General features: G+C 39.3%; 1 protein-coding gene across 2 annotated transcripts in view; it reads left to right on the forward strand.

Annotated features, from left to right (window-relative positions):
• Positions 1–206: 206 nt before the first annotated feature.
• Positions 207–24,903, forward strand: part of lars2 (leucyl-tRNA synthetase 2, mitochondrial) — a 37,127-nt gene continuing 12,430 nt past the window's right edge. Inside the window, exons 1-12 of one of the 2 annotated variants that reach the window (XM_017309229.2) lie at positions 207–375; positions 5,263–5,504; positions 8,652–8,783; positions 12,993–13,084; positions 13,162–13,222; positions 13,635–13,724; positions 13,899–14,042; positions 17,677–17,784; positions 19,619–19,778; positions 20,057–20,161; positions 20,475–20,590; positions 20,711–20,994. In XM_017309229.2, coding sequence (XP_017164718.2) covers positions 5,271–5,504; positions 8,652–8,783; positions 12,993–13,084; positions 13,162–13,222; positions 13,635–13,724; positions 13,899–14,042; positions 17,677–17,784; positions 19,619–19,778; positions 20,057–20,161; positions 20,475–20,590; positions 20,711–20,994 — 1,526 coding nt within the window. In that variant the 5' untranslated portion in view covers positions 207–375; positions 5,263–5,270. The remainder of the gene's footprint in view (positions 376–5,262; positions 5,505–8,651; positions 8,784–12,992; positions 13,085–13,161; positions 13,223–13,634; positions 13,725–13,898; positions 14,043–17,676; positions 17,785–19,618; positions 19,779–20,056; positions 20,162–20,474; positions 20,591–20,710; positions 20,995–24,903) is intronic. The other variant, XM_008432278.3, reaches the window with a different exon arrangement.

Raw genomic sequence — 24,903 nt, forward strand, 5'->3', positions numbered from 1 at the left:
GAACAAAAACAATCTTACTCATACACGTTCAAATGATATAAGATGTGCACTAAAAGTTCACCAACTTGAGTTCTGGAGAAAATAATTAAAATTATTAAAGAATACTGAAACTATATTATATGCATTATATGACTATGTGAAGTCATTGGGGCAAAAAAGATCAAGAAGAAAAAGAAGAAAAGAAACTGATGTACTCTTGTGCTGTGTCAATAAAGATTATTGAATCCAAGATGGCGGCGCCCTTGGAGCAGTCGTGATGCAAAATCAGATCATTTATGTAGGTTTTAAATGAGAAATGTAACATTTTGGACAAGAATAGTAGATTATATATTCCTGTGACTTGAACGCGGAAACAAAGGAATCTGAGATAAGGCGGTAAGTTGTCTAATTCGTATATTTTATAAATATTCCACACCGTCTCGATTTTCTTTCCTTTCACATTGAAACCAGATTATAAACAGAACGAAACAACAAAACGACATTTCAGTCAAGTGACAAAAATATGGAAACTGGTCGAGTTAGCCCTGTCTAAGTTATAGGAGATGAATTGCAGTTTGGCTTTGTGCAGAAAGAATATGTTTGATAATGGTAAATGTGATGACCCTGGAACAGAAAAACGTTCAAAAATAAACAATATTTCAGACTGAAAGTAGTGGCGAAGCCAGCAAAATGTTCTTTTACATAAAAACTAAAAAAAACGTTTTTATGATTGACAACCACCTGCGGTAGAGAACATAATTAATCCAGGGTAGTTGTTGAGATTTAAATTGTCTTGTGCCATAGTAGCACTGAGAGTTTGACCGTAATGAAAGCTTATGTTGCAGCATTGCACATTTTTGGGATTTGGAGTGTTTTGATTCGTCTGTCAATAAATGAGTCCCATGATAGAAAATTATGATTTTCTATTAGCTCTAGATTTTCGATCATGACATCATCTGACTGATCTTCCTATCGGCATCAAAAGTCGAGTTTTCCCCTGGTTTTAGCTTTAAACCCTAAACCTCAGGCATAAGAATACTGTTATTTAACCAAGCCAACATAGGTGGCACATAAAAGCAAGACCATGTGTAAGAATACACAACAGGGACAAGAGGAAAAACTGTCAAATTTAAATAAATTGAACATTTCAGTATGAATCAAAAGTTAAACAAAAAGTGTGTTGAAAGGGCAGGCGAGGAAAAAAATTAGTGAAAAGATCAGGCTATTGTTTACTAGCAATTGATTTGAAAAATCAGGTATGAGACTCTGCCCTGCGGGTCAGTTTTCCTTATAGTTAAAAAAAATCCATTTGTTATTTCATCATGGATGATATTCTGTAAACTGCTGCGATGTTTATTTGCTGGGCCTTCATTATGCCTGAGAAAGGAAAAGAAACATTTTCCTGTTGTTTGCTTTGAATTTCTGTCTTTGTGGAGTTTATGTTATGAGCTCGTTGCAGAAAACTGTCTGGAAATGTGGCTACATACAGATGTAGTATTTAATTAAGATTATATCCATGGTAGAATCTCATACAAAAAAAGAAGAAATTTGTTTCTTGGGAAATATTAAAATACCTATTTAACTGACATTGTGATTGATTGTGCATTTGATAATTAACCCAAGGAGCAGATTTTTTTCCCAGTTTGTTTTGTGTCTGTGTTTGTTACACTGTGATGTTTTGGTAAATAATGATTTATTTAAAAAAAATAATATTATGGCATTGGTTTTTCAGGATGTTTAGTAGAGTCCAAAACTCATTGTGAATTGTCATACACATACAGTCTTTAACATGATCAGTTATTTTCTTTTCATAATGAAAAAACAAGGGAAATATAGCAACAGCAACAAAAGACCCAGCTGAATATAGTCCAATGTTTCCATTAATTTTATAGATATAAAAATACTTTTTACCTCATATACATTCTGTCTTTGGACACAAATCGGTGCTCTTTACGGGAATGAAACGTGTTATTAAGGAACAGATGACTGCAAAAAGATGTTAGCAGCTGTCAGGAAGCCATTATGATGATCTGACCCCAACATGTACTGACGATCTGAGTGTTTGCAGAAGTTTTCAGTCCCTCTTCTCTGGAGACTCCCGAATGGATGTGCCCAGTCACCATAGAAACATCATCTCCATCTCTCGCTCCAGCCCACTCACTCAGAGATGTGCCCAGACTCGAGTGCTCGGCTCTCCCAGCTGCAGTTTGACGCTGCAGTGCTGTTTGCTGTGATGTTGAGCTAATACTCCAGGGAGTTTTAGTGGGAGGAGAAAAAAAAAACATTCCCACCAGCAGGTGTTTGGAGGGTGCTTTTTAATGCTCATCTGGTTGAAAAAAAAAACGGAGTTTTAACCTCAGGAGAGTTGTCCTCCCTTCAGGCTGGTCAGATTCCAGTTATATAAGATCTGAGTGAAAGCAACATCTGGCCTGTTAAAAAGTCTAAAAAATAATGTTACTGAAAGGAGGTTTAACTCTGTTTTTGAATGAAAGAAGGGGATTTATTGACTCATAGCTCTCTTTTTTATAGCCATATATTCCCATAGCAGTAGAATCACCTTCTCCTTCCCAGCTTCAGATAATTGGTCGTAATTCTTGTATATGTATCTCATTTACATCTTTATCTCAGCTTGTTGTCAGGGAGCGCTGGTTGTCCGCAGCTCTAAAGGTCTTGCCGTCTGAGATCCAAGCGTCTCTGCTATGAGATTATTCCCTCCACAGGTCAGGTTAGCAGCACTTCTGAAGTTCAGTGGAGGAGGAGGAGGAAGAGGTTACGGATATTGTTGTGGGTTGCCTTAGAAACCATGTTTTTGTTCACATCTGACTGATATGGTTGTGGAAGAAATCAAGTTCATATCAAACAGATTTTTGAACTTGTAGATGGCATTGTGACCTACATGGTATCATTTAAAATTATAGTTCAGGTTAAAATCTAAAAATCTAGGTTTTGGCGAGGCCCAGCTAATTTCTTTGGAAAAAATGTGTTTATTTTTCTAGACAAAATGTCATCGACAGCGATAAAGTGCAAAACCTACTAAATTCACTGAAGGTTACACAACATTGGGAGAATCATGCACCCAGTGTAAAAAAAGACATAAAAAAGGCCAAAATTAATTTAAAACCTTAAAAGACATAAAAGCATTGTCTCAAGAATTGGAAAATAAAAAAATCTGTGAGTTTCAGTGAGAGAAAAGGCTTCTGGCATGTGACTTTGCTTTTTGACCTGTATTCTCTTAGGAGAAAACTGAAGGTTGTTGTTGCTTGTAGAACACATCCATCCACAAAGCTGTGGAAAAAAAAAATATAATAATTTCCACCCGTTTTCAGACTGATGTTGAAAAGGTGCAATGTGAGTTTCAGGTGATCTTTTACAACCTTTTTCCAAACTATAGCTTTAGCAGAAGAATGCAAATGTCAGGTGTCCAATGAAAGGATGTCTGAATTTCATTTTAGATTAGGCAGCAAGAAAACCAAAAGGTGGCATCAAAGCAATAGCTGCCTCGACAAAATATGAGTTCAAAGGTGTAACTACGTAATTGCAACACTTAATTAAAATTTTTTTTTCTTCCGATATTATTTCTTTGGATTTTTTATTGAGTTTTATAGATGTGACATTTTAACCTAATTTGTCATTGATTCCCGTTTTGTTTTTGTTCCTTTTTCCCCACATCCAAAACTCTTTATTTGAACTGGATTGTGTATGATATTTTGGATTTCAGACTAGAGCTGCTTTCATTTGACTTAAATGGAAAACTGTCATTCAGTCCTCGGATCGGTCTGATGAAGAACAGCCTGTCCAGGGCGCCGCAGTGACGCAGAGCCATAATCACATCACAGCAAATAAACCTCTCATTTCGCTAAAAAAAAAAAAGAAAACCCACGCTGTTGTGTGACTGACATGGTGTGAAAACCGCCAACTGTTACACAACAACAGCAGCGGTGGAAAAAAAACAATCCTGTAGAGAAATGAGGAGGAGAGCTGTCAGTCTTCTCAAAGCAAGAGCAAGCCTGTCATCTGCTCCTCAAGCCTGTAGATTTAAATAATGTGAAAGTAAATCTGATTTGAGATGAAGGGATTTTTGACTTCTATGCCATGCAACTATGTTTGTTTTTTTGGGGGGGGTTTGGCTTTTTTTGCCATCTTTACTGCTGAAATTCAACTTTTTCCTCCTAAATATAAATGATTACAGATGCAAAAATCAGGCTTTTACTTTTCTTTCCAGTAGCTGTAGCACATTAAGAACTATTTGAGTAAACCCTGCTTTAGTCTAACTATTAAATGCAAAAGGATTTGCTAGTAAAAGAGAGAAAAGGGCTTCGGGCGTTTTCACAGAGCCAGTATTTGTGAATTTCACTGAACAAGATGGGCTTACAAGGTTAGTCCTGTTTACGCATCAAAGCAAAAGTCCCTGGGCCTTATCTGATAAACAATAAAAAAAATTTAAAAAAAGAGCATCAAAGAACATGCTTGCTAAATCATTTACATAATGTAAAAAAGTTTTTATTTTTTATGTATTTAATAAACAGGAAACAAAACGATTTTTCTTTTTTTTCCCCTTTTTTCCTTTTTTTTTTTTGGCTCACCGACTATCAGTCAGAGCCAATCAGGAGAAAAGTGTGAGAGTGAAGAGTGCTTCAATATGATGGACAACTGACATTGAAACTGCAAGCTAATATGAAATATTTCCAACTTAACGCCTACAGACAAGAGCAGGAGTGGAAAAACTGTGTTTATTTTGCTTTCAATAAATAGAGAGACATGGTTTGTCTACTTCCTTCTTTCCTTCCTTCCTTCCTTCCTTCCTTGCTTACTTACTTCCATAATCATGTACAAAGGACAGGGACTTAATCAATGCAAGCTTCTCACCGGGGCTCACTGAAAATACCTGATTTCTTCCTTCACTGTGTCACACCTTCCTTCTTTAGCAACATTGCTTGAATTATCAATCGGTCATAAAAACTGTCTTTTTATGTTGATTACTTTTTTCAATAATTACCTTTAAACTCTTAAAGTAGCATCAATGTAAACCTGCAAACCAGAACTATACTGTCTTCTTGTTTTTTCTAACACACTGCAAATTCTATATATCTATTAGTTTCTATTAGGTTGTTTCTATTATTACGGATCTATTAGTTTTGTACCTGTTCTGAGTATCACACCTGCACACAAGCAGTTGACTCAACACTCCAGAAGTATCAGGTGTTTTTTTTACAGGCTGCATTCACAACATGTCTGCCAGCTGACCTTTTGTTCTCTGTCTTTTCTTTCCTCATTTTTCTGAAGGCAGCATCATGCAGGTGTCCTTGAGGAGGCTGACTCCTGTCCCTCTGTGTGCAGTCCAGCCGTGTCGAGGCAGGGATGCTCTGTGGAGCTCGGCGCTCCGCTTCCTGTCCCCCAGCGTCCGCACCCTGTTCAGTGAGACGGGCGTTTGGGAAAAGGACTATCGACCCGAGACCAGGCGCAAAGTAGAAGAATGGTGGCACTCACGGATTATGGAGCAGTGGCGAAAGGATGCGCTGAACGCAGTAAGTGTGTAAATATGTTTCATTTATCCTGATGAAAACCTGACACAATTTCCCGATTTGTCACATTTTAACCACAAACTTTGTTGTTGTTTTATTTGATTGAAGTCAAAGGAAAATTGTCCATTTCACATTTCTAAAAGTAAAAATGTAAAATTAACAGTGTGTTTTTGCATTTTGCTCACTTTACTCGATTTTTTTTAAAGAGCTAATACAATTACCCAAGGAATATGGTCATCTTAGCATGAATCCAACTGTACTGTGAAGGCCTCACAGCATTAATCAGTTGTAGGGAAGATATTTATGGTGACTGGAGGAGCTGCAGAGATTCACAGCTCTACTGACAGCTGTTAGTCGTACACTTCACAGTTCACAGAAAAAGGTGATTTTTTTTCTGCAAACTTGGTCTTCCTTGTTTTTTTAAACCTCACGAACAATGAACACATTTCCAAAACTTAAAATTAGGTCTTTAGAACATATTTTTGTCATCTACTAAGAAAAAATCCAAAACAAAATATGTTTCATTTGCACTGTTGCATCAGCTGTTTGGGGGAAAGTGACAAGAACAAGAAATTTCTTTCACTTCATGATTCTGGCAGAAGAATGAAATGTTGGGTACATCCTGGCTGGGAGGCTTGTGTGTGAGCAGGTTTTTGTCATCTTGTTGCCAAATTACAACAAAATAACATTTGCTTTCCTGATCAGTTTATACAGATAAACTATCATGTCTGTTCATGTAGACCTTCTTTTCTAGTCATTATTTTAACAAGAATAATTCCCTTTGAATCAAGTGACTAGCAGCCCTGACCCTGTTGTTTAGTACTAATAAGAAAAAATTATCATTGTCAATTTGGTAAGCTTTAGTTTGCATTGAAACAACACATTTTTAAAAATAAATTATAGTAAAATCAGTTTGAGGTTCTATTCCTCTAAAAGTTGTTGGGGAAAAAAAGTCTCCTTTTGGGCTGTGGACAGAAATCTTTCTTGTAAAATGACACTGTTTTTATTTTTGCAGTCCTTTTCTGTTATGAGACAATGTGCTCTGGGCCTATTTCTGCTAAAGTACCCACAGATCCTGTGAACTGTGTTTTGACAGTCTGCTCTAGAGCTAATTTTGAAACAGAGCAAATGCAGAATAAATTGAAAGTACTCATTTTTATTTGCCATAGAAAAAGTTGATTTGATATTTAAAAAATCTTTTAAAGTACTTGTTAAATGCTGTTTTCACCTTTTCTTTTTCTGAAAACTGTTCAATACATTTCAGTTCTATGTTAAATTGAATTTTAATAAAGTGGCTTTCAAATGAATACAAATAAATCTGTTTAACCACATTATGTTTGCTTGTTTAATGGCATCACATTTCAAAAATAGACATTCATAGGATGTGTTTGTTATTTTCTTCTTCTTGAGCCTCCCTGCTTTCACACCTGTTTGAACAGTGGACACAACCCTGTTAAATGTCAGACTTTTATCTGAAATTTAAACCACAATAAATACATTTTACATCTCCAGTGATATGGATATCATGCTCAATTCAGCTGAGAAACAGACAAAGTGTAGAGAAGGAAATATTAAAAAAGGTTTCATTAACCTGGTGACATACATCTGCACACTGCTAACCTAATAATTTCTTTAAGTACCTTTCAGTCTCAATTCATAATTCAACCTCTTTCAGCTTAAACTGTCTTTGATTATAGTACTTCTGATCCACCTGATGTGTGTGATACTGCAGGAATTTCTGGTTATTACTCCTTCATGTATATTTTCAGCAGATAAAATAACATCATACTTATGTCGTTCTTTTCAGGACCTTGAAATCAGTCATTCTCATTCACGCACACAGTATTCTTCAAAGTAGATGATATAATAAGCAATAAAAAATTGCATTACTCATCAAAAACACTACTTGTCTGTTAGTAATTATACTTTTCAGCTCCACAATGAGCTCTAGCTTACAACTAAATTAATAAAAGTGGCTTCAGATGAAGAAGAACATGAAAGTTTTGGAAATGAATCTGATATGAAGTCCTAATTTAAAGCTCTTTTCTAAGGAATAAAGGGGACATATAAGATCTGATACGCTAACACACTCCCTCCAAAATAGTATACATTTTCAAACTGAATCAAATGATGCTTGAACAAAGTGTTAGTTAAAGAATATACACAGCTATATTTATCTTCTTTATTTTCAATATTTTTCCTGGAACATATTTGGAGTTTCTTTTTTATATTAATGTCATGTTAAAAGTGAAAATAGTTTTTAAATCAGAAAAACTTTTAGCAGGTGTGTGTTCATTTTTTAAAACCACTGTAAATACACAGATGGTGCCTCTAAAATGACCTACTTCTTACCGACTATAAAAATAAAAAAGAGACTGTCACAAACCAAGCTTGTAGCGATCGATAGGGTTTTTTTTTTTTAATGCTGCTGACATTTTGGTCTGCAGTTGAGAAGAAAAGCACAGACACACTTGACGGTATTAAACATGACATTGTGCATGCTGCCTCAATGGCTTTCTGGGCCATTCAATAGAATCGCTCCACAGTTAATGGAAATTGTTTCACCTCGTTTTTTTTGTGTTTTTTCTGGTAAATGAAACATCTGATGTGAAAAAGATGTTTTTTTTTTACCAGATGTAACTATGGCGAGATCTTTCACCTGTTTTCACATTTATGTATTTTATTTAGTTAATTTTTCCCTAACCTCACAGGCGTTTGGGTCCTGGTAGCTCGTCACAGGCTGATTATATGTCCTAATGCTCCGAGCGTGTGGCTGTCTAGGCAAAGCTGACAGTGATTAAGTGCATTTATGACAGGGCGCTGGCTCTAATTAATTTATTGAAAAATTCATGAGTCAGGTTTCCTGTAATCACGTATAGCTGGGTGGAAGTGGTCCTCGCTGTGCTGCCATAGAAACCGTGTTGTGATTGTAAACCATCCATTATCTGCCACCGTTTAGACACTATAATCAGCCGCTGTGCGAGCCTCATACGGTAATACAGTCAGCGGCCCTCGCTCTGAATATGATGAGTTATTACTGGCGTCCTCACCTCAGCCACTTAATGCAGTCTCATCCACATACAGATCCTTCAACGTCAGGCCAGCTTTAAGCTGCTCTTGTCTGTGTTTCTTTTTTTTTCCCCACCACAGCATTCCGTCAAGAAGAAGTTTTACGTCCTCTCTATGTTTCCGTACCCATCGGGGCGCCTTCACATGGGGCATGTGCGAGTGTACACCATCAGCGACACCATTGGTCACTTCCAGAGAATGAGAGGCCATCAGGTATGCCTGCTTTTGTCCACATGTGTTCACTATTATTACCCCGGTCATCCCTAAAACACGCCAGGCACTCAGAGCAGCCGCAGCTGAATGCCAGCCAGAGATATCTCATGTTGTCCGGGCTCAAATATTCTGCAAGGAGCGGAGAGCCAATGTTGATGTGTCTTCCTGGTAAAGCTCAGATCTAAGCAACTGAAAATGGAAAAAAAAAAAAAAATTATTATTGAGTCATAGATTAAACTCTTTCACGAGAAAAGCAGCTTAATTGCAGACTCTAGGGATTTTTTTTCATCATTGATCTCACAAGGTTTATGGTTATTTTCAAATTCTAATTATTCTCGAAAAGATCTTAGATGAGGTATTTGCAGTTGAAACCAGATATTTACATACACTTTGTTTAAAGACAAAGACAAGTTTTTTTTTATTGTCCGACATTCAGTCGGACTAAATGTTTGCTGTTTCAGATTAGTTAGAATAATAGAAAAATCATTTTTAAGATTTTTTTGGTTTTGCATTTTTTTCAGTTTTTTAGAGCTACACAGCAGGAGAGCAAACTTTGATGCAGTGTGTGTGTGTGTGTGTGGGTGTGGGTGTGCGTGTGCGTGTGTGTGTGTGTGTGTGTGTGGGTTGTATTGACTTCTCTTTACAAATGGCAGATAAAAGCTTTTGGGCTGATTCCTGTGTTGTTGTGATTCTACTAAAATTCTGTGAAAGGAACTCTTCATTCAGGCGAAATAAAAATACAAATTTAAGAATGAAAAGCAACCTCTTCAAATTAATGTTTGACTCATTGGCAATGAAGGCCGCTCTTTGGCCGGTCAGTGAAGCCAGGACAGCTCTGACGGCATCTCACAATGAGAGCAAGTGGGTGACTAAGTGAGAAACAGTTAACAGCTCCAATATTTTCTTTAATTTGCTGCTTTAATTCGTTCTTATAATTTAAAAGTTGCAGTAAGTTTTGCACAGTCGTGACATTAACTGCAGAGTTGAAAGTACGCATATTCCTATATCCTGAATGTAAATGTTTATTACGTAATCCTTCAATTGCTGCATTTTTGTCAAACCTAAATGTTTCAGACAGTTTAATGGCATATAATCATTACCAGGATAGGTACATAAACACATTTCAAATCATATCACATTTATCGAAATCTATACAAACCTTGTTAAATTACGGCCTAGCCATGATCAGGTTGTTGGTTTGATTCCAGCTCCATTCTGTCAAATGTTGATGTGCTCTGGACTGAGGTTATTCAGCCACAGGTGCTTTCAACATGCATTAATGATCTGAGTTCATCCTGGACCTGGTGGGCTGCCGGTTCGATCCCCTCTCTGAATACAGTTTTGATTTTATGTTTGATATTGTGTCTTCATGCCTGAAAGTATTTATTTACAGAACATAGTCAATTTGACTTTTTTTTTTAAGTGTAGCTGAGTTTTAACATTTCTGTATAATACAGTTTTACCATTTGCAGCTGCTATTGTCAGATCCATAAAGAGGAAAACTGAGCTGTTTTCCTCTTTGTCTACAGCCACAGGGTATTAAAACTGAAAGATCTCAGAACTTCTGTGGCAATTTAACTTTTACTTTTGTGTATTCGTTTCCTTTTGGTTTTCAGTAGGTGTGTAAATTAAGGCAGATCCATACTCTTGAGCTAAAGCCCTCTGGTGTCTTAATGACCAGACTAGTTAAGATCAAAGTGCTTCAGTCCACAGCTCTCTTTACTCTCTGTTTGATTCCACTTACCGACTGCTGTCGATGGCGCTGAGGCCAGCCACTGCGAGGTCAGATTTGTGGCTGTTTTACAGGAACACACTTCTGCTTCGATCATTGCTCATCTAAACAACCACTGGTCCTTGCTTTTAGCCAGACAACAAACTGCTATGTGAAAAAACTGCTCTGAAAAGCTTTGCTCCTTTGAGATTTTACATCAAATGTGCGTTTATCCGTCACCTGCTGAGAGAATCCCCTTTTTCTCTGTGGGATTTCCCTGAAGGAAACTTGGTTTCACTTGATTGCTGGTTGCTCATTGCACAGCACTGCTCTTTCCCTGAGCATCTGTCTAAAAGCAAACACCGTTATGGTGTATGCTCAAAACTCCCCAATGTGTTAATTGAGAAACATACACTCACCTGTTGATATTCTGCTGAGTTTTTGATGTTTTGAATATGGTTTGAAGTCCTATTATAATGTGATGATAACTGATGATCAAATTTACAATGTCTTTTATGTAGCCACTGTTTATACGGATAAATATAGTGTAATAATATGTTATCTGGAGATGCACAGATCAGAATTTTCTGGCCAATTTTGATTCCATGGATTTTGAAATGATTCAACTTGCTGAAACCACAGACATCAATGCAGACATCAATGCATTTTGGCGTGCTGTTTAGTTGCTGCAGTACAATAAAACAGATACATCTCTTGATGTAAAATTACTTTTGTCCACTGAAACAAGTGGACACAGTAAGAATTTGCGTAGAAATGTTGGCATCTGGAAAAAAGAGTGTGAAGTTGCATTTCAAAGCTAACACAGATGGAATTGAGCTGCGTGGGTGAGCGCTTTTATTTAGTACTGTCGCTCTGCAGTCACAAAACGAGTCTGCCAGCTCTCCTGGAACCCTTGTGATACAGAAGGCTGTGAGTTTACAGTATGTTTCCTGTCCTGGTTGGATCTGTGTCATCCGATACTACAGTAGAGCTAATTGTGATCAACATTAAGGTCGGGACAGGCTTTACTCTTTAAGTGTAATATCATCCATAAAGGAAAAAAACAAAATTGGCAACCTTTTCATAATAGACCTTCATAAATAGAGCCTCACTTCAGCTATTTATGCTAAATAAGCAGACCTGCATTGTATCACCATAACGCTGCTCTCATCGTTTTAGTATGTGTTTTTTTATTATTATCATAGACTATCCTTGGCATGTGCTCTGCTCGTATTTCCCCGGAGCTTAGTGAGCCGACAGCCTCTCAGCCTTATACCATCCACCACTCGGCTTTACAAATGAGGGCCCAGCAGTTACCAAGGATACCAATTCATCTGAAACATCAGACCCGTTAGAGTCCCCGCAATGATCCTCTCCAGCCTTCGACTCATTGTCACTCTCCTTCTCCTCCACTTTACTCGCTCCTTCCAGTCCTGCGCTTTCATCTCGTTTTTCTCTCAGTGAGCAGAAAATACAGCCGAAGGGCTTGAGAAATGAGTGAAAGAGACTTCCTAAGTGTGTGTGTCAAAGAGCGAGACAAAAGCACGGATGTGTAGACGGAGCACTTCTGGACAGGGAAAACATTAATACGGAGGGCAGGGGGGCTTTGGGTGAGCAAAAGACAACATTTTTGCAAGTGATGTCTTCAGTCGAAGTGGAATAGCATGAAAAAACCATAGATAAAAGATAAATTACTATAGAAGGACAGGAATATAAAACAAGGGTGTAAAATGCGACCAAATTTTTGCTTTAAAAAATGTATGTAATGTCCATCAATCTGTTATTCCATCCAGCTGTGCCTTCTGCTATTTTGGCTTGGTGTGTCTTGCTGAGACTCCAGAAGAGATAATCGCTGATGTAGACTCTGAAAAAGTGATTTCTGCTGAGCCTATCCATATGATAGCCACTGGCAGTGTGTGAAAGCATGTCATGGTCTGCAGCAGAAACTATTGTACTTAAGCTGAACTCCATTTTTAGTGGCTCAGATTGCAGCAGGATCACTAACAACTTTAATAATCTTGGTATGACTGTGTTTAAGTATTATTGAACGCTAAAAGAGAACAAACAGGGCTCTGGCTGTTCTTCTTCTTCAGGTGAGAAATGATTGTGTTCAGGGTTCGTTTGACATGATGCGTGGAGAGGTTGGAGCCATGAGCAAACTGTGGGGTTTCCAGAGAAGACGGCAGGCTGGCTTTGAATGTGTCCTATTGTTGCTTAGAGCATGTTTTATCACAAAGGTCAGCATCACAGGCTTTAGTCACTGAGACAGTTTTCTAAAGATTTTCTATCTGTGGAGAGATTTTGCAAAGTTTAACCTGAGTGTAATAAAAGCTTATTGGGGAAAAGAAATATCTGATACATAAAATGCAGGTATAAAATCTTCCAACATTATCCAGATTAGTATTAATTTCAGTTGGTTAATGTGGGCTGACTTATGATTGATTCTTTAACTAATTATTTACCCAACAGTGACAATTAATACACAGCTGAATTCCCAGGTGCTAAATCCGATGGGTTGGGACGCTTTTGGGCTTCCTGCCGAGAACGCAGCCATAGAGCGAGGTCTCGATCCCGAAGAGTGGACAAAAAGGTGTGCACATTTAAAACAAAGAGTGTAAATGCCTTATTTTCGTGTGTAACTTCTTCCTCTTCTGCTTTTCTGTTCAGTAACATCGAGTCCATGAGGGAGCAGCTGGATAGCCTTGGGCTCTGCTTCAACTGGGACAGAGTAAGTGGGAGATAGAAGAGGATCGGCCAAGATGTTACAAAAGACCGAGTCGCGTTTGCTCTTTCTATGTTCATGCTACATTTACACACATAAAGAAGAGGGAATCTGAAAAAGTGTCCAAGTACTTTTTCACATTACAACCACAAGCATTTATATTTCATATTTTTGTTACTTTGGAGATCCACAGCTCAGAATTGGGTAAGCAAAAATGAAACGTAGCGCAAAAGGAACAAGACAACTGAGAAGAAATCCATTCAGTTGCATAGGAAGCTGATGGACCAGGCTGGACTTTTAAGACACAAAGAAATCCAGAAATGTTGCTGCTGCTTCTGTGATTAGAGGAAAAAGGAAAGTAGCTCTCTGCTGACTTCCACTTTGCACTGCGCACCTGATTTTTGGCTTTCATCAACAGGAAATCACCACTTGTCTCCCAGACTACTACAAGTGGACACAGTATCTGTTCATCAAGCTCTTTGAAGCTGGACTGGCATATCAAAAAGAGGTAGGAATATTTTTTTCATAGAGAAATAACAAAACCAGTGGAGTTGTCCCTTTTTTTTGACCTGAAAAACAGAAGCCTTTCTATTATTGAGGCAGAAATCAGGCGTCCTCATTTCATTTTTAACCGTGTGGGTTTTGATCTGACTGTGTGTGCTTGTTTTTTTCCGGCATTCAGGCCGTGGTGAACTGGGACCCCGTTGATCAGACAGTGCTGGCAGATGAGCAGGTGGATGAAAGTGGTCGATCCTGGAGGTCTGGCGCTCTGGTGGAGCAGAAGCTACTGACACAATGGTTCATCAAGACTACAAACTATGCTAAGGTTCGACTGGTTCATGTGCGAGAGCCATATTTGTAAGGTGTGTGTGTGTGTGTGTGTGTGTGTGCGCGTGCGTGTGTGTGTGTGTGTAAAAACGAGCAGCGGAGTCCTCTGATAACAATCATGGCTGACACTTCAGTAGCAGCAGCTGCTGCCCTGCCTCCCTGCTTCTGTAATCAGACCCCTGGAGACCATCATCTTTAGCCCGGCCTCTCTGTTCAAAGGGGTAAATACAGGAGCAGACCTGGGGTTGGTCTGGCTGGCTGATGAAACCTAACCTTCCTGCACAGGGGTGAGCGGGCCTGCTGTAGGGAGCGAAAACTCTCTCCGGGCCGAAACAGGCACAGTGGAACACTAGTTAATGTGTTTTACATGCAGCACATGCATTTACTCTGTGAGACGTTATGTGCAGCAGAAGCCACATTAGCTGAAATGAGTGGGAGTCAACATTTGACCCTACAATATTTGGTGCATTTGCAAGAGTAAAAAGAAAAAAAAAAAAGTTAAATATTTTGTATTTCACTCATAAATAAAGAGAAATAGAGTGGAAATTCTTGTACTTTATGACTCCAGAGGTAGGTTTTAAATCTAATGCGTCACAAAAACTGATGATGCGTTAAAGTCCATGTTGTGGCTAATTATTCACAAAAATTTCCCCTACCCACCCAAGAACTGTAATAGGGAAAATAAATCATGTTTTGCATATTTTTCATAAATAATAAAGGTCATATCAACTTATCAAACTGGCATGTAAAAAGGTAAAATCATCAAATTGGTTGAATGATTGATGAAGTTATTTAAGACGTACTGCATTATGCAAAACGAGAAATTTTTTGTCCCTAGAGGCTTCAGTGGGTTGAACGTTAGGGGTTAAACATTCCCCTGCATTGTAATGGGCCAATCAGTTTTGATTGCTTTACCTAGCCTCACAAAAATCTACTAAAAAATCAACATCAGACAAAAGCGACTTCCTCTACAACCTTGATTTCTTTTTTTTTGTTTTTAAGTTGATTAGAAAATTCTTAGAAAATTGTGTTGCAGTGACAAAGAACAGCCATAAAGCAAAACCCAACGATTCCCCTTCCTACTAGTAAATATAAAAAGTATCCTTTTCTTACAAGAAAGATTCACATTGAGTCTTTTTACGCTTTGTGGTTTCATAACATATTTCACTTATTTAGAGTGTAATGTTACTGTAGTTTAAGTTATAAAATAAATACAGGGGTAATAAATTAAGAATTATTCCACTGTACAAACTTTTCCAAATTTTGCCCACAAACTTAAATGTCATCCACTTCTTAGTCTATTACATGAAACCTTAGTAACTTTGTCGTAACATGACAAAGCGTGAAGCAGTTCAAGTATTTATTTATTTTTTTTCAATTCACTGTAGCCATTAGTAAATCAATTTTACTCATTTTGGATTTATTGCCTGTCAAGTTTTTCATTTCAGATTAATCTAAAGACATTTTGTCCACCATCAGTTTTTATCCGATTGGCGTAGTCGAAGTTGGCCGCGTGCGACCGTGTCAGAGGAGCGAGTGGAGGTGGAAGCAGCCTACTGTGACAATGTGTTCCTGCATTTCTAATTTTCTCTGACGAGCAGAGAAGTGGGAAGGAAGGAACAGGGAGGTGTTAAGGGAAAGAAGTGAGAAAGACAGATGGAGATGAAAGGAAGGAGCATGTCGAGCAGCAGCGTGCCAAATGAAAAGTGATGTAATTGGACTGCGAGTTTCCTGCGTTTCGTCTGCTCGGCCCCACGCACGTGTCCGGGTCCGTTAGACAACATTAACCTCAGACAATGTTCAGTCAGTTTAGCCATCAAGTTGCTCCACGTTGCACAATGGATCTGTTAATGATGAAAAAATAACGTGCAGCGCGCAGGATGCTAAATTATCTGCTGGCTGCAGGAGAGTTTTTCAATTTCATGCATAATCACTCTTTGTAGGCAGAGAAATTCTGGACAGAGAGAGTGAGTCTCCATTTTTATAGTTCTCTGACAGTATTCGTTAAAGGCATGCTCGTTCAAGTTTCTGAAAACGCTTCATCATTTCAGTAAATTGCCCAGAAGCAACTTGAGTTTCGTGCTACAATGTATTGTATTCTTCTCCGAACGACTCTTTCTCCCTCTCTGAGATATAGAGTAATACTTAGTTTTTGCCATACCATGTTTTTTTTTTCTCTCACAGTTTTCTTAGTTTCCATAGTAACGCCTGTCCTTGTTGTACATGTTACAGTTATTTGTGCTTCTGTGGCAAATCAGTACTTTTGAGTCGAGGAAAGTAAAAACAGTTGTTCCCTCTCACTGGAAATCCATCTTTGCTTGTCCGTCATGCCTCCTGGAGTTTATTTTTCATTTCTGGTAACTTTATTTAATGACTGCCAGAGTTTTCATTGATGTCTCACTGATTCGGGTTTATTATATTTATAGTGCCTTACAAAAGTATTGCTCTTCAGCTTTTCAAAGCAATATTTTTAATGCTTCATCCACAAACGACAATGTATTTCATTACTTGAAGCATCTAATAGAGCTCTGAGACCTGACCACCCATATAACCTGACAGTGGGAACTCCTGAGGAGCAGTAGAGACCCATAACTCTGGTCAACCATTTCCATGGTGACAGTTGGTGGTGGCAGCATCAGGCTGTGGGGATACTTCTGTTTTTGAGTTGATGGAAAGATAAATGGATTAGCCTGTTAGGCCAGATGGGACAGATGTTCACCTTCCAGCGGAGAAATGATGCTAAAAATACACCTGTAGCTACAATGAAATGATTTGGATCAAAGTATTTTGATGCGTTGGAATGGCTCAGTCAAAGTCCAGATCTAAATCTAAAATAGCATTAGCAGCAAAACCTGAAAATATATTTCCACAGGTTCCCCCCATATGACTGATTTTCTGATTTTGCCTACAGAAATGGGCAGAAATTTCAGTCTACAGATGTACAAAGAGGCGCATCCCAAAATACATGCAGCTTTGAATGCATGCTCGTGGTCTGGATGTCAGCGCATGCCGCACTTTTCAGATTACTTGTCATCTGAGAAGGCATAGCATGTCTCTGTTTTCCCAATCTGGAGCAAACATGGCCATTCGGTTCTGCACTCATGTCCACTGAGGACCCCAGCCAGTGTTTATGTTTGTATCAATAACTCTGTGATGAGGCAGCACACAGCGAGAAAGCTCCAGGAGCCGGACTGTAGGTAATGGATTGTGACAGACTGAAAGGGAAATAGAGAATTATAACATCTCTCTCCACTGACCAGCTGCGGCTTTTGGCCCGAGCCTCGTTCATATGCATAGATCCATTTAATCATGCAGAGTAACTGTTGGTATGTGTGGGGCGGGGGAAGTGGGCAGTGCACTCGATCCCACAGAGTTTGTTCATTTCCAGGAAAGTAGAGGCAGTAGAAGTCAGAGTTTTTAAAAATCCTCTTCTGTCCAGCTCTGGTGACGTGGCAGGCTTGTGCCGCTTCGTCCAATTAATTTTTCAATGCTTTGAAAGAGGCCACACTAAGCTGCAGTCACGTAGTTCTGAGAATATCGCCTTGCCACAGCGAGGTGGAAGATTTGCTATTTTCACAGTTGTTCCAAAGTTGAAAACCTGTTTGTCTCTTGTCTTTTTTTTTTTCCCCCAGCCTCTCCTGGATGCTCTGGCAGACCTTCCTGAGTGGTACGGGGTTAAAGCCATGCAGGCGAATTGGATTGGAGAGTGCACTGGATGCTACTTTGATTTTAAACTCAAGGTGAAACTCATAATTCTCGCCATCTTTTAGCTTGTGTTTCCACACCAGGAGGTTTTGCCACCACTGCTTTCATCTCTCCATCTATTTTCTGTGTCTTTTTCCCCAAATTGATTGCTCATTTTTAAGCTTTGTCTTTGATGCCTCTGTTTACTGGTGTATTTGACTGAAAATGCATTAAAAATAGGCTTCAGAGTGATGGCTTTATTATTTGCTTTCAGCAGCTACACACATTTATGGGTGGCAATTTTCCCAAACAGATAATGTCACAAATTATGTTGGATTCATGAAAGCCATATTTGCCGTTCTCTGTGAAGAAGTGATTTCAAGCTGAGTGGAATCAATGAACCCACTGAGAGGCCTCTGATTGTCAAAGCATGTTACTCAAAAATGTGTTACTTAAGCCTGTCTCTTTACTTTAGGAGAAATTAAGAAAATTGACAATTTGTGTTTTTCTGTCTGTGTGTGTTAGAAGGATTTCTGAGATAGGATGAATAATTACTGCTGCATTATTAAACTGACTGGATGACTGATTTTACATCGTCCTGCACAAAAACTCCATAGTGCATCAGGGAGTCAAGCATACTTATTAGTACTTATTGAACCTGATATCGTCTGATAATCAATTAGTGCTGTTTTTTGATAGCATTGACAAGACTATGCTACGTACAATCTCAGAGTGTGCAATATTAATAACTCCAAAGTCTTGTTGGAATGCCGTAATTGTCGGTTAATACACTCCGGGCGTCATGAGTCCCATCATTTTGTGCCAATCCAATATCCGTCCTGTTGAATTGCGGTAGATGCTTCCCTCCTGATACGGATCACAGTAATAAAGATTAAAGAGGCGGCTGGAGACACACATGAGAATAACCGCAGTGAGGAAAATCTGAGTTTGTTACAATATTGTTGCACCAATCTTCATCAGCGATGTTGCAATTACATTTTTTTTTTCTTTCACACAGTCCTATAAGAAAAATGTTTATCTTTCGTAGTGCACTGTGATCACAGTCTCATTACCGCTGCCCACCCTCTTCTGTCAGGGTGGGCAGCGGTAAATGTGTAAAATGTTTTTCATTAAAAGGTTTTAGTAAAGAAAAAAAATCTCACAACTTCCTTTAGTCGACCAGTTTATGCACAGTTTGGAGGCGTGTGCTTCTCCATAGCTCTTCAAAGCTGTATTCCACTGAGAGTCTATTTGTCGTCGATCTTATCATGGCACAGTATTTATTGAGGTCTAGATCATAAGTTGCTTTCAGCTGTATGGTTGGATCCTTGGTGCCTCCTGCGTTCAGCCAGCGTGACCAGTCCTGCTTTGTATTATCACATGATCAATCCATACCAGAGCCTGCAGGCCACATTTTAAAGCTAGGTTTACACCAACTTGAACCCAGGACCCACATCTTATCTCCATGATAGTGGACAGCATAGATTTCCCCCATAAAAGTTATATAGATGCTCAAAATGGTCTGTTTTGTTATGTGTGATGTGGACTGCGCTATAAGTTCTAGATGCACCTCAGAAAACTTCTCTAAGGTCTGACATAGATCATCAACGCTCTGACTGATTTTTAATGTTGCGGTACAGTCTGATGGGAGATTATGAAATGTTATAAATAAAAAGTATCTAAAAATAAGAACAAGAGGTGGAGATTGAATCACTGATATTGAGTAATTTATAAAACCTTATTTCTCTCCAAGTTGTGATTGGTATAATCGTTTTAGCAGTATTGTAGAAAAAAACAAACAAATTGAAGTTAGAAAAGCAGCCGGGGTTGGAAGGTTCCCAAATATTACTTTACAGATCTTATTTACTGATATTTATTCTTACTTTGCAGGTCAACGGTAAGGAGACAGGCGAGACCCTGTCAGCTTACTGCTCTGCCCCAGAGATGGTGTACGGAGCAGCTTACCTGGCCATCCTGCCCTCCCACAGGCTGCTGCATGGCAGCAGCTCAGTCCGCTCGCTCCTACTGCAAGCGTTTCAGCCTGGGCGAGGTTAGTCTGACCCCAAACATTCATTAGATGTCGTGTGGGACACCCTTTAAGTATTTTTTTTGTCACTATTTTCACATTGAGGCACTTCACTGCAGAACATGAGACAACTCTTGGAAATGTTCAAGTCTGTTGTCCTGAATAAAAATGTTGTTGTTGAACATTAACCATATGTCTGTGCATCTTCAATGCGCTGCTGTGTTAATTAGTGTTTTAAAAAGAAGAAAATATTTGAAGCAAGAACTTTCTAACTCCTCATCCTCTCTGTGTTTTATATTCAGACTGCCTAACAGAGGTCACTGCTCTCAACCGGTTCACCAGCCAGGAGGTTCCTGTGGTGATCTCCCACAAGGAGGCGTTCGATGACTATCTGGACGCTGTGATCGGTGAGTTCTGGGGCTCGTGTTTGCTGCTGACTGCTACATGTAGAACAGGCTGTTATTAATCTTCTGAAAAAATGTATTTTACTCTACATTTGTTCCAAGCAAGACAAAAAGCACCAGAGGGTGTTTGTGTTGAAGTGATTACTCTCGGGGCAGCTTCTCCTTTTTGCTATTGAAGTCTGTTGTGCGAGACAATTTGTAGCGACTTTTATATATACATCCATTTATTGATTACTGCACTGCAAAAACACAACATTTCACCAAGTATTTTTGGTCTTGTTTCTAATTTATGTTTATGTTGCTCCTGTTGTGACAGGTATTCCAGATGTGAGTGAGGAAGACCTGTCTGTGGCCAGAGCCCTGTATCTGAATTGGACCACGGTGCTGAAAACCCACAAAGACGGAACACAAACTCTGATTAACTCTCAGAAGGTCAGCAGCGATGATGATGATAATGACGATGCCCATTAGAACAGCACTCCAGTTCATTTTGTCTTACTATTTAGAAAGACAAAATCGTTTATTTATTATCTTTTTGTGATCTCGGTGTAGTTCTCAGACTTCACCAGGGAGCAGGCGTTGCAGTCCATTACCCAGAAGGCCAGAGAGCAGGGAGTCGGGGGCCATCTTACCAGCTCCAAGCTCAGAGACTGGCTGATATCCAGACAGCGTTACTGGGGCACGCCCATCCCAGTGGTGCACTGCGACTCCTGCGGTGCCGTCGCCGTCCCTGAGGAGGAGTTACCTGTTACTCTGCCGAAGACGCCGCCTCTCACAGGAAAAGGGGCGTCGCCTTTGGGAGCTGTTCATGATTGGGTCAACTGCAAGTGTCCCAGGTGGGAAAGCTGATATTCAGATTCATATTTTTAATCTCCTAAAGAGAATGGTCTAAATAACTTTTTGCTCCATCAGTTGTTCCACTCAACAACTTGATTTTGTCTTTTATATATCAGAGTGGTGACATTCATGATCAGCCCAAATCTATGCATAATACTAAAGATGAGATTAGTGTCACAGTTGACAGAGGCTTTTTCTTTTTTTTTGTTTATTTTGCTGTGTTATTTCACTTAATAAGATAGAGAACAGACAAAAAGGGGAGAAGCGCATCAGACTATGCGAGCTTATTTGATATGCAAATATTGTTTGCTGTCCTCGGCGCTGTGTGAACTGCCTTCATGTGAGCGCCTGATATGCACCAGTCTTAGGCGAAGAGTGGAAGATGCTTCATTTGAAGTGAGTCGCTGGTGAGTGAAGAAGGCAAAATAATTGGTGTGAACCAAAACAAAGGCTGTAGCATCTAAATAAACTTCTCCTATGACAAAGAGAATCAATATTGCTCTTTTATTCGAACTTTGATATTAAAAAATTTTATATATGTTAGCGGGATATTTATGTTTGACTTAATCTGATCCCAGTCTTATTTTTCAATCTTTCCAGTGATTTCCTAAAATGACTTCTTAAAAATAAATGTACTTTACTTTTTGAACGGAGTAAATCCACGATTCACTTCAAAGTGCCATAATCACATTTTAATATATCACAGATTTTGTCTGTTGATAAATCATAACTAATACTTTTTTACTGTACAATTCATTGAAGTGTATGGTTCTATCACATAACAAGGTGAAAAATATGTGTGTTTGCAAGGCTTTGCAGAACAAGAGGCTCCGTGAATCATGCAGGTCAATTATCTTTTCTACTTACAAATATCTTTAATATCTTGTCTGGATACATTTAATCCAATGGCTCTTCATGTCCTGAAGTCTTTACTCAGCAGTAAATCATCCCTCTAAAGAGGTTTTAAATAAATTATCATATCATCGCTTTATTCCAAAGTATTGCAGGCATTAGCGCACAGAAGCCTCATTTAGACGCTTGATGTTGTTTATGGGAGTCTGTCTTGTTTATTTTTTTTACACAGCATGAGTGATCGGGGACATTATGCGGAGTTCTGTGAGTCAGAATTGAATTATGTGTGAACTCTCTCCGGTGACTGTCTCTGCTCTGCATTTCCTGTGTTTCCTCAGGAGACCGGCTCCGACAAAACGAGCCTGCTGTCAGGCGGCTTTACAAGAACAAGGGGCGCTGACAGAGAGTCTGCAAATTGTGTGATTAATGCTTTTTGTTCAGACTGGCTTATGCAATGAGTAGCATGTGTGGCAGGGGCCGCATGAGACGGTGTCGGAGGTTACGTAAGCCAGCTGTGCTTCGAAAGCGGCACACAGAGGGAGAGCATGCACACGCATGAACCCCCTGCACATAGACATCATCTCACATATACACACGCACACACGTACACACACGCTCGTTCTCCACTCAGCGACTCGGTGGATGTGTTTGGAAATGCACGACGACTACTCCTCTGGCGCCTCCGGAGTCCCTCGCTGACATGGGAATTCCTCTCTGAATACGACTAATCACCGTCAGGGCTCCATGTTGATTAAAACAAAGGCCTACTCAGTCGCAGATGGCACAAGTCATCAGATTGTGTTTACTCTAAAGTTGTTAGAATTGCTCCCCATCAGCGATGATTGATGGTAATAATCGGCGAAGACGCCGTTATCTCCCCTCCACCCGTCTCCCCCTCAGTTGTTAAGTGTCTGTCGAAATTTTTTCCTTTCACTCATGGACCGTGTCCAATTAAAGTTTGAGTGGGGCGCAGACGAGCGGGGTTGGTGAAAGAAGCGGTTTTATCTGTCCTTGAGGAAGTCATTTCCTGTGCGCTCATCTCGTCTCCGACCCTCCGCAGATCTGTAAATTAGCCTGCCAACTGAACCCTGCTTCAGCTTTCGCCTGATTAGGAGAGCGTGCCTGCATGTGTGTGTGTGTGTGTGTGTGTGTGTGTGTGTGCGTATGTGCGTGTGTGTGTGTGTGTGTGTGTGTGTGTGTGTGTGTGTGAGTGTGTGCGTATGTGCGTGTGTGTTTGTGAGAGCTTTATGGATCCACAGGTAAACAGAGAGACCACCTGGTCTGCAGAGCACCAACACATTGGGGTAGGCAGGCTCACAGACACACAACAGATGGAGCTCTGTTTTCTCTGGGAAGAGGAGTTTTATAGAGTGGGCAGCTGCCTCCTTTCCCGCATCTGTTCGAGAGCCTTTTGGCTCTTTCTGGCTCGTACTCTAAAGGCACTCTTTAAATACTTCTGGACACACAGATTTTAGTTAGCTAGTTTAGTTGTTGGGATCCTCTCAGAGCTTAGAGGACTGGTGTCAGCAGACAAAGCATAGAGGACTGGTGTCAGCAGACAAAGCATAGAGGACTGGTGTCAGCAGACAAAGCTTTTCTGCTTGGTCATCTGTTCAGGAGAGGCAAGTACTGTGACTTGGAAACGTATTTCACACTTTGTCACGTAACACCAAACTTTAATTTATTTTATTGAAATGGTATGTGATAGACTTACAAAAGATATTAATAGAAACATGGGTTTCAAATTTTTAACAAATAAAAATGAAACATGCAGTAGTGCTGTAGACTGCTGAGTCAAGCTTCTTTTTGCGTATCTTTCTCCCAGCTTTGCACATCTAGAGACGGTGAGTGTTTTGTTCTGTGGAAATTTCTCAAACTCAGTCATATTCAACAAAGTATTTGAGAACATTCTTGACTATATCTATCTCTGGGCCATAAATGGGACATTCCTACACATGAGTGTGCTTTGATTGAAGCCTTTCAATCTAACTCTGTATGTTTACAGCCATTGTCCTGCTGGAAAGTGAATCTCTTTATCAGCCTTAACTCTTTTGCGGCTGAACAGTTCTTGTTTAAGATTGTCAATTATTTGGCTTCATCCATCTCTTTTAAAATCTGAATAGTTTCCCTGTTCTTACTGACTAAAAATATCCCCACATCATGATTCTGCCATTACTATGTTTCTCTATGGGAATGATATGATATGTTCTCGGTGATGTGCAGCTTTAGTTTCCTGTTTTAGTTTTTCTTTCAACAAAGCCCTTCATTCTGCTACTCTTCCATCAAAATCAGATTTTTAACAAGTTCTCCCATCTGATCTGTGAATCTCTGCAGCTCCTCCAGAGTAACAGTGGGACTTTTAGCTGCCTCTGATTAATGCTCTCCTTACTCAGTCAGTCTGTTTAGCTGGGTGGCTGTGACAGATAGGCAATTTCTAAAGACAACTGATTGCACTGGATTTTATATAGGGTATCAGAATAAAGGGAACTGAACACAAATGTACATCACAGCTGTCAGATTTTCATTCGCAAATCATTTCAAATCATTTTCCGTACACTTTACAATTACTTTTTACTTGTGTTGTTTTATTACATAAAACCAATAAATCGTTAAGTGATGTTTTATGGTTTTAATAAAGTTAAAGGGTACGAATTACTTTTTCAAGAGCGCTTTATCTGTAATGTAGTAATCAATTGGTCTTTAAAATAAGAAAGATCTTTACAGATGCAACTTTATGCGTACTTTAGTAATTTTTTTTATTTAAGCAACTTTGCTTTTTTTATTATTGATGACTGATTCTTTGTTAAACTGCGGAGATTTCTTCCCATGAAATAACACCTGGCATCCAAACATTAACCTTGCTACACCTTAGCCTTGTTGCCTGGCAACCGTCAGCTCTTACCTCATCATTACATCCTTATTATAGACTGGTATGGTAGGTGGTCGAGGCGTTTGTGTCTCCTAGTGAGTCTGTTGGTGAATATGTGATTTAAAAGTTTTGCTGTGAGACGGGAAATGTTGGACAGACAGTGACACAGACGGTGCAGGAAGCTGCA

The sequence above is a fragment of the Poecilia reticulata genome, chromosome 16 (assembly GCF_904066995.2).
Source record: "Poecilia reticulata chromosome 16, P_reticulata-male-v2, whole genome shotgun sequence".
NCBI lineage: Eukaryota > Metazoa > Chordata > Actinopteri > Cyprinodontiformes > Poeciliidae > Poecilia > Poecilia reticulata.